The sequence below is a fragment of the Pristis pectinata genome, chromosome 8 (assembly GCF_009764475.1).
Source record: "Pristis pectinata isolate sPriPec2 chromosome 8, sPriPec2.1.pri, whole genome shotgun sequence".
In the NCBI taxonomy this organism is placed as follows: Eukaryota; Metazoa; Chordata; class Chondrichthyes; order Rhinopristiformes; family Pristidae; genus Pristis; species Pristis pectinata.
The window spans coordinates 102861089-102874827 of NC_067412.1; the positions used below are offsets into that span (position 1 = coordinate 102861089).

Sequence of the window (13739 nt, forward strand, 5' to 3'; positions counted from 1 at the left end):
ACCTCCCTCTAGAACATAGAATACGACAGCACAGTACAGGCCCTTCAGCCAACAATGGTGTGCTGACATTTTATCCTGCTCTAAGATCTACCTAATCCTTTCCTCCTACATAGCCCCCTATTTTTCTGTCATTCATGTGTCTCTCTAAGAGTCTCTTAAATGTCCCTAATGTATCTGTCCCCACAACCTCTGCCAGCAGTGCGTTTCACATATCCACCACTCTCTGTGTAAAAAAAAAACTTACCTCTGACATCCCCCTTATACCTTCCTCCAATCACCTTAAAATTGTGTCCCCTCGTGTTAGCCATTGTCACCCTGGGAAAAAGTCTCTGAATGTCCACTCGATCTATGCCTCTTATCATCTTGTACACCTCTATCAAGTCACCTCTCATCCTCCTTCTCTCCAAAGAGAAAAGCCCTAGCTCGTTCAACCTATCCTCATAAGCCATGCTCTCCAATCCAGGCAACATCCTGGTAGATCTCCTCTGCACCCTTTCTAAAGCTTCCACATCCTTTCTATAATGAGGTGACCAGAACCGAACACAATTTTCTAAGTGTGGTCTGACCAGGGTTCTATCAAGCTGCAACATCACCTTGCGGCTCTTGAACTCAATACCCCAACTAATGAAGGCCAGCACTCCATATGCCTTCTTAACAACCCTATCGACCTGTGTGGCAACCTTGAGGGATCCATGGATGTGGACCCCAAGATCCCTCTGTTCCTCCACATAGCCAGGAGTTCTGCCATTAACCTTGTATTCTGCCTTCAAATTCGATCTCCCGAAGCATATCACTTCACATATCTGCCACTTCTCAGCCCAGGTCTGCATTCTATCAATATCCTGTTGTAATCTACAGCAACCTTCTACACTGTCCACAACACCACAAACCTTTGTATCATCGGCAAACTTAATAACCCACCCTTCCACATCCTCATCCAAGTCATTTATAAAAATCACAAAGAGCAGGGGTCCCAGAACAGATCCCTGCGGAACACCACTGGTCACCGACCTCCAGGCAGAACATGCTCCATCTATCACCACCCTCTGTCTTCTGTGGGCAAGCCAATACTGAATCCATACAGCCAAGTTTCCCTGGATCCCATGCCTCCTGACTTTCTGAATGAGCCTTCCATGAGGAACCTTATCAAACGCCTAACTAAAATCCATGTACACCACATGCACTGCTCTTCCTTCATCAATGTGCTTTGTCACATCCTCAAAGAATTCGATCAGGCTCGTGAGGCACGACTTGCCCCTCACAAAGCCATGCTGACTGTCCCTAATCAGCCTATGCTTTTCTAAATGCCCATAAATCATGTCTCTAAGAATCTTCTTCAGTAATTTGCCCACCGCTGAAGTAAAACTCACTGGTTTGTAATTCCCAGGGTTATCCCTATCTTAAACAAAGGAACAACATTTGCCACCCTCTAATCATCTGGCACTACTCCTGTGGCCAGTGAGGACACAAAGATCATCGCCAAAGGCGCAGCAATCTCTTCTCTAGCTTCCCACAATAACCTTGGATATATCCCATCTGGACCCGGTGACTTATCTATCCTAATGTTTTTCAATAGTTCCAGCACATCCTCTTTCCTCACGTCGACATTCCCTAGTATATCAGCCTGTCGTACGCCATCCTCAAATGTCAAGGTCTCTCTCTCTGGTGAATACTGAAGCAAAGTATTCATTAAGGATCTCCCCTACCTCTTCCAACTCCAGGCACACATTTCCTCTTTTATCCCTGATTGGTCCTCCCCTCACTCTAGTCATCCGTCTTATCCTTCACATGTAGGATGCCTTGGTGTTTCCCTTGATCCTACTCGCCAAGGACTTCTCATGCCTCTTTCTCGCTCTCCTGTCCATTCTTAAGCTCCCTCCTGACTACGTAACTCACCAGAGCCCTGTCTGATCCATGCTTTCTAAACTTTGGGTAAGCTTCTTTCTTCCTCTTGATAAGATATTCTACATCTCATGTCAACCACGGTTCCTTCACTCTACCTTCCTTACCCTGCCTCAATGGGACAAACTTATCCAGAGCCCCTTGGAAATATTCCTCAAACAACCTCCACATTTCTGCTGGGCACTTCCCCAAGAACATCTGTTCCCAATTTACGCTCCCAAGTTCCTGCCTAATAGCATCATCATTCTCCCTCCCCCACTTAAATACTTTCCCATGTTAGAATAGAATAGAACAATACAGCACACTACAGGCCCTTTGGTCCACAATGTTGTGTCGACCTTTAAACCTCGCCTCACACTATCCAACCCCTTCCTCCCACATATCCCTCTATTTTAAATTCCTCCATATGCTTATCTGGCAATCTCATGAATTTGATCAATGTACCTGCCTCCACCACCACCCCAGGCAGCGCATTCCATGCCCCAAAACCTCTCTGGGTAAAAAACCTCCCTCTGATATCTCCCTTGAACTTTGCCCTCTTGTATTAAGCATTGGTGCCCTGGGAAAGAGGTGCTGGCTGTCTACTCTATCTACTTCTCTTAACATTTTGTATACCTCTATCATGTCTCCTCTCGTCCTCCTTCTCTCCAAAGGGTAAAGCCCTAGCTCCCGTAGCATCTGCTCATAATGCATAATGCAGAGGAGATTTACCAGGATGTAAAAGCAGCATCCTGGTAAATCTCCTCTGCACCCCTTCCAACACTTCCACAGCCTTCCTATAATGAGGCGACCAGAACTGGATACAGTACTCTAAGTGTGGTCTAACCAGAGTTTTGTAGAGCTGCATCATTACTTCACAGCTCTTAAACTCAATCCCATGACTTATGAAAGCTAACATCCCATAAGCTTTCTTAACTACCCTATCCACCTATGAGGCAACTTTCAGGGATCTGTGGATATGAACCCCCAGATCCCTCTGCTCCTCCACACTATCCAGAATCCTGCCATTAACCTTGTACTCCGCCTCGGAGTTTGTCCTTCCAAAGTGTACTACCTCACACTTCTCTGGATTGAACTCCATCTGCCACTTCTCAGCCCAGCTCTGCATCCTATCAATGTCCCTCTGTAATCTTCGACAGTCCTCCACACTATCCACACCACCAACCTTTGTGTCATCTGCAAACTTGCCAACCCACCCTTCTACCCCCTCATCCAAGTCATTAAAAAAATCACGAAAAGTAAAGGTCCCAGAACTGATCCTTGTGGGGCACTGCTAGTCACAGCCCTCCAATCTGAATGCACTCCCTCCACCACAACCCTCTGCTTTCTACAGGCAAGCCAGTTCTGAATCCACGTGGCCAAGCTTCCCTGGATCCCATGCCCTCTGACCTTCTGAAGAAGCCTACCATGTGGAACCTTGTTAAGTGCCTTACTAATATCCATGTAGACCACACCTACTGCACTACGCTCATCAATCTTCCTGGTCACCTCCTCAAAGAATCCTATCAGGCTTGTGAGACGTGATCTGCCCTTCACAAAGCCATGCTGGCTGTCCCTGATCAGACCATGTTTCTCTAAATGCTCATAGATTCTATCTCTAAGAATCTTTTCCAACAGCCTGCCCACCACAGACGTAAGGCTCACTGGTCTGTAATTCCCTACTTCCTTTTTTGAATAAGGGGACAACATTTGCCACCCTCCAATCCTCTGGTACCATTCCTGTGGACAACGAGGACTCAAAGATCCTAGCCAACGGTTCAGCAATCTCCTCCCTCGCCTCGCGGAGTAGCCTGGGGAATATTCCATCAGGCCCTGGGAACTTACCTGTCCTAATATTTTCTAACAGCTCCAACACATCCTCTCTCTTGATATCTACATGCTCCAGAACATTAACCTTACCAACACTGTCCTCAGCGTCATCAAGGCCCCTCTCCTTGGTGAATACTGAAGAGAAGTATTCATTGAGGACCTCACCCACTTCCACAGCTTCCAGGCACATCTTCCCACCTTTGTCTCTAATCGGTCCTACCTTTACTCGCGTCATCCTTCTGCTCTTCACATGAGTGAAAAAAGCCTTGGGATTTTCCTTAACCCTACTCCCCAAGGCCTTTTCATGTTCCCTTCGTGCTCTCCTCAGCCCCTTCTTAAGTTCCTTCCTTGCTACCCTATCTGATCCTTGCTGCCTACACCTTATGTATGCTGCCTTCTTCCTCCAAACTAGTTGTTCCACCTCTCTCATCACCCATGTCTGCTCCTATCCCTCTCCAAGGCTATGGTAAAGGTCAAGGAGTCCAAATGCTCTCCCACCTAGAGATCTGAAACCTGATCAGGCTCATTGCCTAGTACCAGGTCCAGAATGGCCTCTCCTCTAGTCAGCCTGTACATATACTGTGTCAGGAATCCTTCCTGTACACATCTAACAAACTGAACCCCATCTATCTCCTTTACACTAAGGGGGTGCCAATCAATATTAGGGAAGTTGAAATCACCCATGACAACAACTGTTATTTTTGCACCTCTCCAAAATCTGCCTCCTGATCTGCTTCTCAGCATCTCTGCTGCTAATGGGTGGTCTGTAGAATACTCCCAGTAGAGTGATTGCTCCCTTTCTGTTTCTGACTTCAACCCACACTGACTCAGTGGACGATTCCTCCAGGACATCCTCCCTTTCTACAGCTGTGACACTGTCCCTGATCAGCAAAGCCACTCCCCCACCTCTTTTACCTCCGCCCCTGTCCCTTTTGAACATTGAAACCCCGGAATATCCAGCAGCCATTCCTGCCCTTGTGACAGCCAAGTCTCTGTAATGGCCACTACGTCATAGTTCCACATACTTACCCACGCTCTAAATTCAGCCGCGTTCCTGATACTTCTCGCATTAAAGTAGACACACTTCAGCCCAATCAACTGACTGCAATTTTGCCCTTTCAACTGCCTGTCCTTCCTCACAGTCTTTCTACACTCTGCATCTACTTGCACACTAAATGCACCAACCTCTAACCTATCACTCTGGTTCCCATCCCCCTGCCAAACTAGTTTAAACCCTCCCCAACAGTTCTTGCAAACTTGCCCGCAAGAATACTGGTCCCCCTCCAATTCAGGTGTAACCATCCCTTTCATTTAGGTCATACCTTCCCCAGAAGAGATCCCAATGATCCACTGATCTGAAACCCTGCCCCCTGCACCAATTTCTCAGCCACGTGTTCATCTGCCATATCATCCTATTCTTACCCTCACTGGCACGTGGCACAGGCAGCAATCCAGAGATTCCTACCCTTGAGGTCCTGCTTTTCAGCTTCCTACCTAACTCCCTATATTCCCTCTTCAGGACCTCATCTCTTTTCCTACCAATGTCATTGGTACCAATATGTACCACGACCTCTGGCTGTTCACCCTCCCCCTTCAGAATGCTGTGGACCCGATCCGAGACGTCCCTGACCCTGGCATCAGGGAGGCAACATACCATCCGGGAGTCTCTTTCACGTCCATAGAATCTCCTGTCTGCCCCCCTTACTATGGAATCCTCTATCACTGCCGCTCTCCTCTTCTCCCTCCTTTCCTTCTGCACCACACGACCAGGCTCAGCGCCAGAGACCTAGTCACCGCGGCTTTCCTCTGGTAGGCTGTCCCCCCCCAACATGATCCAAGCAATGTACCTGTTATTGAGGGGAACAGCCACAGGGGTACCCTGCACTATCTGCCTATTTTCCAACCTTCTCCTGACAGTCACCCAGCTACCTGCCTCCCGGATTCTTGCCTTCCGCCCACTTTCCCAATTGAGTAATACTGTTGTACACTACTGTTGTAAACAACCTTCTACACTGTTCGCTATCCCACCAGTTTTGGTGTCATCAGTAAATTTACTAATCACGCTGATCTGATGAGAAATCAGGGGATAATACTGTAGCCAATGAGAGCAAATTTAGTCATCAGGATGACAGGAGCAGAGTAAAGGGAGAGGATAGATCATTGGCTAAAATTGCATTTATTTCAATGCAAGGTGCTTGATGGGTAAGGCTGATGAACTCGGGGCATGGATTGGCTCTGAGATCTGGGAACTTTCAGCCATAACAGAAACAACGGCTGAGGGAAGGGCAATGTTCCAGGATACAGACGCTTCAGGCGTGACAGAGGTGTAGGTAAGAGAAGAAGTGAGTTGCCTTCTTGATGAAGGAGAACATAACAATTGTAATTCAAGAGGATATTCTTAGGGGATCATCCAGTGAGGCCATATGGATAGAACCTAGAAACAAGAAGGGGATGGTCACTCTGATGGGTTTGTATTATAGGACCCATCCCCCCCCCCCCCCCAATAGTCACTGATAATTGGAGGAGTAGATATGTAGAGAAATTGCAGCTAGTTGTAAACATAATAAGGTTGTATTAGAAGGAGATCTTAACTTCCCTGTTATTGACTGGGACAACCATAGTGTAAGAGGCTTAGATGGAGTGGAATTTGTGAAATGTGTCCAAGAAAGCTTCCTTTATCAAAATATAGAGGGAACTAATAGAGGGGGTGCAACACTGGCCCTGACACAGTTTTGATGGGCAGATTTCCCAGGGTAACTGCATGGGAATTGCGAGAAGAATTTGCTCAGTTTGCTGGACAGCATGAGGAATTCAGTGTTAGAATGCAGTTTCAGAATTGCTGGCATTGCTCAAGTTGCAAGTTTAGGTCTTCAAATAAAAAGTTGTAGCGGCCCGTGCTCACGGAAATCGAACTGCCATCGGTGGCCGCGGGCAGACGCGTGGGAGCACGTCGTAGACTAACTGCGGGGCGGGCCTTCCGGCGGGAACCTTACGTCACATCCGCCGGAGAGGCTCTCGGGTACTTTTGAGTGTGCGTGCGTTTTGCTGGTCTCAGAAAAGTGTGCTCCGGTTCAGCCTCCACGTCTCTGAGTTTTCCTTTCAGCAACTCGCCGTGTTCGGCTACAAAGTCATCAATCTGAGTGTTAGTTCATCTCTCAAAGTATTTGCAGCTTTTTCTGTTTGTAGTTCAGGTCTTTTGTATTTGCGTAGGATACCTTCCTGGCACCTAACGGTAAAGTTAGAGTTTATTGTCATATGCCCAAGAATGTGCTTGCGTAGGAGCAATGAAAACGTAGTTGCAGCAGCATCATATAAGCAGCATCCTCACAATCTACCTCGTTTTGACCTTGCACCTTATTGTCTGCCTGCACTGCACTTTCTGTAACTGTAACACTTTATTCTGCATTCTGTTATTGTTTTACCCTGCACTACCTCAATGCATTGTTATAGAACCAGAGAACGATACAGCACAATACAGGCCCTTCGGCCCACCGTGTTGTGCCGCCCTTCAAACCACTCCTAAGACTATCTAACCCCTTCCTCCCACATATCCCTCTATCTTAAATTCCTCCATATGCTTATCTAACAATCTCTTGAACTTGACCAACGTATCAGCCTCCACCACCACCCCAGGCAGCGCATTCCGTGCACCAACCACTCTCTGGGTGAAAAACCTCCCTCTGACGTCTCCCTTGAACTCCCACCCCCGTGGCTTACCTTAAACCCATGCCCTCTTGTATTGAGCATTGGTGCCCTGGGAAAGAGGCGCTGGCTGTCCACTCTATCTATTCCTCTCAATATCTCGTGCATCACTATCACGTCTCCCCTCATCCTCCTCCTCTCCACTGAGTAAAGCCCTAGCTCCTTTAGTCTCTCCTCATAATCCATACTCTCTAATCCAGGCAGCATCCTGGTAAATCTCCTCTGCACCCTTTCCAACGCCCCTACATCCTTCCTGTAATGAGGTGACCAGAACTGGACACAGTACTCTAAGTGTGGTCTAACCAGAGTTTTGTAAAGCTGCATCATTACTTCGCGGCTCTTAAACTCGATCCCACGACTTATGAAAGTTAACATCCCATAAGCTTTCTTAACTACCCTATCCACCTGCGAGGCAACTTTCAGTGATCTGTGGATATAAACCCCCAGATCCCTCTGCTCCTCTACACTGCCCAGAGCCCTGCCATTTACCTTGTATTCCGCCTTGGAGTTTGTCCTTCCAAAGTGTACCACCTCACACTTCTCTGGATTGAACTCCATCTGCCACTTGTCAGCCCAGTTCTGCATCCTGTCAATATCCCTCTGTAAGCTTCGACAGCCCTCCACACTGTCCACAACACCACCGATCTTTGTGTCATCTGCAAACTTGCGAACCCACCCTTCCACCCCCTCATCTAAGTCATTAATAACTATCGCAAAAAGTAGAGGTCCCAGAACCGATCCTTGTGGGACACAACTAGTCACAGCCCTCCAATCTGAATGCCCTCCCTCCACCACAACCCTCTTCTTTTACAGGCAAGCCAACTCTGAATCCACATGTCCAAGCCTCTCTGGATCCCATGCCCTCTGACCTTCTGAAGAAGCCTACCATGCGGAACCTTGTCAAACGCCTTACTAAAGTCCATGTAGACAGCATCTACTGCACTACCCTCGTCAATCTTCCTGGTCACCTCCTCAAAGAACCCTATCAGGCTTGTGAGGCAAGATCTTCCCTTCACAAATCCATGCTGGCTGTCCCTAATCTGTCCATGATTCTCTAAATGATCATAGATCCTATCTCTTAGAATCCTTTCTAGCAGCTTACCCACCACAGATGTAAGGCTCAGTGGTCTCTAATTCCCTGGACTATCCCTACTTCCTCTTTTGAATAAGGGGACAACATTCGCCACCCTCCAATCCTCTGGTACCATCCCCGTGGACGCCGAGGACTCAAAGATCCTAGCCAACGGTTCAGCAATCTCCTCTCTCGCCTCATGAAGCAGCCTGGGGAATATTCCGTCAGGCCCAGGGGAATTATCTGTCCTAATATTTTCTAACAGCTCCAACACATCCTCTCTCTTGATATCTACGTGCTCTAGAACATTACCCTTACCAACACTGTCCTCAGCGTCATCAAGACCCCTCTCCTTGGTGAATACTGAAGAGAAGTATTCATTGATAACCTCACCCACTTCCACAGCTTCCAGGCACATCTTCCCACCTTTGTCTTTAATCGGACCTACCTTTACTCTAGCCATTCTTCTGCTCTTTACGTACGAGTAAAAAGCCTTGGGATTCTCCTTAGCCCTACTCGCCAAAGCCTTTTCAAGTCCCCTTCTCGCTCTCCTCTGCCCCTTCTTAAGTTCACTCCTTGCTACTCTATATTCCTCACGAGCCCTGTCTGATCCTTGCTGCTTACACCTCATGTATGCTGCCTTCTTCTTCCTTACTAGTTTTTCCACCTCTCTTGTCACCCATGGTTCCTTCACCCTGCCATTCCTTCTCTGCCTCACCGGGGCAAATTTATCCCTAACATCCTGCAAGAGATCCCTGAACATCAACCACATCTCTGTAGTACCTTTCCCTTCAAAAATGTCATCCCAATTTACACTCTCAAGTTCTCGCCTTATAGCCTCATAATTCGCCTTTCCCCAATTAAATACCTTCCCATCCTCTTTGCTCCTATCCCTGTCCATGACAATTCTAAAGGTTATGGAGCAGTGGTCACTGTCCCCCAAATGCTCACCCACCAATAGATCTGTCACCTGACCCGGTTCATTACCTAAAACTGGATCTAATGTGGCATTCCCTCTAGTCGGCCTGTCAACGTACTGTGTCAGGAATCTGTCCTGGACACACTTAACAAACTCCACGCCATCTAAACCTTTGGCACTAAGCAGGTGCCAATCAATATTTGGGAAGTCAAAGTCTCCCACGATAACAACCCTGTTATTTTTGCATCTTTCCAAAATCTGCCTCCCGATCTGCTTCTCAGTATCCCTACTGCTACCGGGGGTGGGGGGGGGCCTATAGAATACTCCCAGTAGAGTAACTGCTCCTTTCTTGTTCCTAACTTCCACCCACATTGACTCTAGAGAGGATCCTTCTACATTATCCACCCTTTCTGCAGCTGTAATAGTGTCCCTGACCAGTATCGCCGCCCCTCCTCCTCTTCTGTCCCCCTCCCTATCCCTTTTAAAACACTGAAAACCAGGAATATTCAATATCCCTTCCTGCCCTGATGTCAGCCATGTCTCTGTAATAGCCACAATACCGTAGTCCCATGTACTTATCCAAGCTCTCAGTTCATCTCCCTTATTCCTGATGCTTCTTGCATTTAAGTAAGTGCACTTTAGCCCATCCACCTTTCTACTTTTATACCCTGTACTCTGCTTCTCCTTCCTCAAAGCCTCTCTACCTGTCAGATCTGACTTTTCCGCATCCCCTTCTTCCTCTGACCTACTCCTCCGGTTCCCATAATGAATTGATCTGTATGAACGGTATGCAAGACAAGTTTTTCACTGTACCTCGGTATATGTGACAATAATAAACCAAGTTACCAATAAATTAAACAATTTTTACAAGAAAGAACACAAATAGAACAAAGAGTCCATTTTAGTGCAAAATGGTCTTAATGTTGCTAAACTCTAGGGATTTGTTGTGCTGGTTGGTTCAAGAACCACATGGTTGAAAGGAAGTAGCTGTTTTTGAACCTGGTGGTGTGGGACGTAAGGTGTCTACCTCTTGCCTGATGGTAGCTGCGAGAAGCTGGCATGGCCTGGGTGGTGGGGATCTTTGATAGATGTTGCCTTCAGCAATAAATACCTGTAGTTTAGCGTGGAACTGCCAGTATTTCCAACCAAATTCCAGTCCATTAAGTGTCATAATGTAGGCAGCTTAAAGGAGGTAATCATCAGAGATGCATTAGAGTATTTTGAGGGAAATACAGTAGGAAATCACTTGGGCATTGACCATAATCTTCCAATGCTCTGGATAATGGGGTCGTGCTGGAGAATAGCAAATATTACTCAATGTTCGTAAAAAGATAGTGGGAGGCTGATCCTATGTGCAGGGGTTGAGGAATAGTGCTGCCAGGTACAAAATAAAAGGAAAGAGAATTCAAAGTGACAAGGAAATCTTTTTTTGCATAGCATCTTGGAATGTTGAATGTTTTGCTGGCAGATGAGCTGAAGGTGGACTCCTTTGTGACTTTCAAGAAGGTAAAATACATGCTGGGGAAAAATTTGCAATGCTCTGGAGATGGGGCTGGAATTGGAGAGTTGACACAGGGATGATGACAAAGTGGACTCCTGTGTTGTGACTATTCAGTGTTTCTGTGATATTGACCTGTAAAGGGAAAGGAGGAGGGAGCAAGTGTGTGATTGTTTGCAAATTTTGACATCATTGCAATGACCTTCTTAACTGTTTAATCTGCCAGTTATGTCTTATTATAATGGATCTGAATGTCAACGCTCGAAATCTGTTCACTTTAATCAGTAATCATCTAATAATAGATGCTAATAAAACTAATTAATTCATTTCCACAGAATTTTTCAAGGAGTTGTTGGATAATGCTGAGAAATCCTTGAATGAAATGTTTGTACATACTTACGGCCAGGTTTATAAGAAAAACTCTGACGTGTTCCAGGACCTATTTAAGGAGTTGAAGATGTACTATGTGGCTGGAAATCTAAGCCTGGAAGACATGTTGAATGACTTCTGGGCTCGTCTCCTAGAGCGGATGTTTCGATTGATGAATCCTCAGTACCATTTCACGGAAGAGTACCTGGATTGCATTAGTAAATATACAGAGCAGCTGAAGCCATTTGGAGATGTGCCACGCAAACTGAAGCTTCAAGTGACCAGGGCATTTATTGCTGCTCGAACATTTGCACAAGGCCTTAGAGTTGCAAGAGATGTAGTGAGCAAAGTATCCACAGTAAGTGAATTGTTCCTTTCATTATTCCAAAAGCTGTTATGAAATAAAAATCAAATCCAGGCTTTGATATTTATCACTTGACAAACAAATTGTGTTATGGCTTTTTTTCCCAGGGACACACGAATTTTCCACAAAACTCTCTGCAATTTTCAACTTGTTTCAAAATATAATAATTTGACAGTTCAGTAATTCATGCAATCCTTTTTTGCATTGCCTCCCTTCAATTACAATTACTACATCGAGTGGCTGTTCTACAGGTCAGATTTTTTTTCAATATTAGGTATGAAATTTATGGTATTAACACAGGAGCGTGACATTAGTCGGACATAGTACAGTTGTGACTAAAGTAGCTTTATTTTTGGCAGATTGCAACCTTTGTTTGGGGACCTTTGGAGAAATAAGTTATAACACAAATAGTCAATTTCATCTATTGTGCCTGCCCCCTTGATTTATTAGAGAAATCCAAAATTAACAAATCATCCTCAGCTTTGAATATTTATGCACATTTTACTGGAGAATATGCACATTTTAATGGAGAATATTCTACCTGGAGGTCGGTGACCAGTGGTGTTCCACAGGGATCTATTCTGGGACCCCTGCTCTTTGTGATTTTTATAAATGACTTGGATGAGGATGTGGAGGGGTGGATCAGGAACTTTGCTGATGACATGAAGGTTGGTGGTGTTGTGGATAATGTAGAAGGTTGCTGTAGGTTACAACAGAACATTGATAGGATACAGAGCTGGGCCGAGGAGTGGCAGATGGAGCTCAACCTGGAAAAGTGTAAAGCCATAAACTTTGGAAGATCGAATTTAAAGGCAGGATACAAAGTTAATGGCAAGACACTTAGCAGTGTGGAAGAACATAGGGATCTTGGGGTCCATGTCCATAGATCCCTCAGGGTTGCCGCGCAGGTCGATAGGGTTATTAAGAAGGCATACGGTGTGTTGGCCTTCATTAGTCAGGGTATTGAGTTCAAGAGCTGCGAGGTAATGTTGCAGCTCTATAGAACTCTGGTTAGACCACACTTAGAATATTGTGTTCAGTTCTGGTTGCCTCATTATAGAAAGGATGTGTAGCTTTAGAAAGGGTGCAGAGGAGATTTACTAGGATTCTGCCTGGATTGGAGAGCGTGCCTTATGAGGATAGGTTGAGTGAGTTAGGGCTTTTCTCTTTGGAGAGGAGGAGGATGAGTGGTGACTTGATAGAGGTATACAAGATGATAAGAGGCATAGATTGAGTGGACAGTCAGGGACTTTTTCCCAGGGTGAAACTAGCTAACACAAGGGAGCATAATTTCAAGGTTATTGGAGGAAGGTATAAGGGAGATGTCAGAAGCAAGTTTTTTTTACACAGAGTGGTGGGTGCATGGAACGCACTGCTGGCAGAGATTGTGGGGGCAGATACATTAAGGACATTTAAGAGACTGTTCGATCACCACATGAATGATAAAAAAAATGGAGGCCTATATGGGAGAGAAGAATTAGATAGATCTTAGAGTAGGATAAAATGTCGGCACAACATTGTGGGACGAAGGGCCTGTACTGTGCTGTAATGTTCTATAAGTATGTAGACAGATTATAGAAATGTGTAAAAGTGCAAGTGGCTTAGACGGAGCAGAATTTGTCAGGTGCATTCAAGAGGGTTTCTTGAATGATCTAACTGGTGGAGCGGTTACGTTAGGACAAAGCCTGCCAGGTGATTGTGGTTTCAGTGGGAGAACATTTTGGGAACAGTGATCACAACTCGCGTTTTAAGGTACATATGCATAAAGATGTTTGGATCTCTGAGTTGGGGTGGGTAGTGCTAAATTGGAGGAAGACGAATTACAAAATTATTAGGCAGGAACTAAAGAGAGTAGATTGGGAGAGCTGTTATCGACTAGGTCCACATCTGGCATGTGGGAGTCATTTAAAGACAGGCTGTTCAGAATTCAGGACCGCATGTTCCAGTCAGGAGGAAAGACGAGGATGGCAAGTTTTGGGAACCTTTGTAACAAGAGATGTTGTAAATTTAGTTGAAAAGAAAAAGGAAACATGCAAGGTTTAGGAAGCTGAAATCAGATAGAGCACTTAAGGAATATAAAGAAAGTAGGAAAGAACTTCAGCCA

General features: G+C 45.7%; 1 protein-coding gene across 1 annotated transcript in view; it reads left to right on the forward strand.

Annotated features, from left to right (window-relative positions):
• Window positions 1–13739, forward strand: part of gpc4 (glypican 4) — a 158445-nt gene that overhangs the window by 72188 nt on the left and 72518 nt on the right. The window contains exon 3 of the mRNA XM_052022547.1: window positions 11238–11629. Within this exon, the coding sequence (XP_051878507.1) occupies window positions 11238–11629 (392 nt within the window). The remainder of the gene's footprint in view (window positions 1–11237; window positions 11630–13739) is intronic.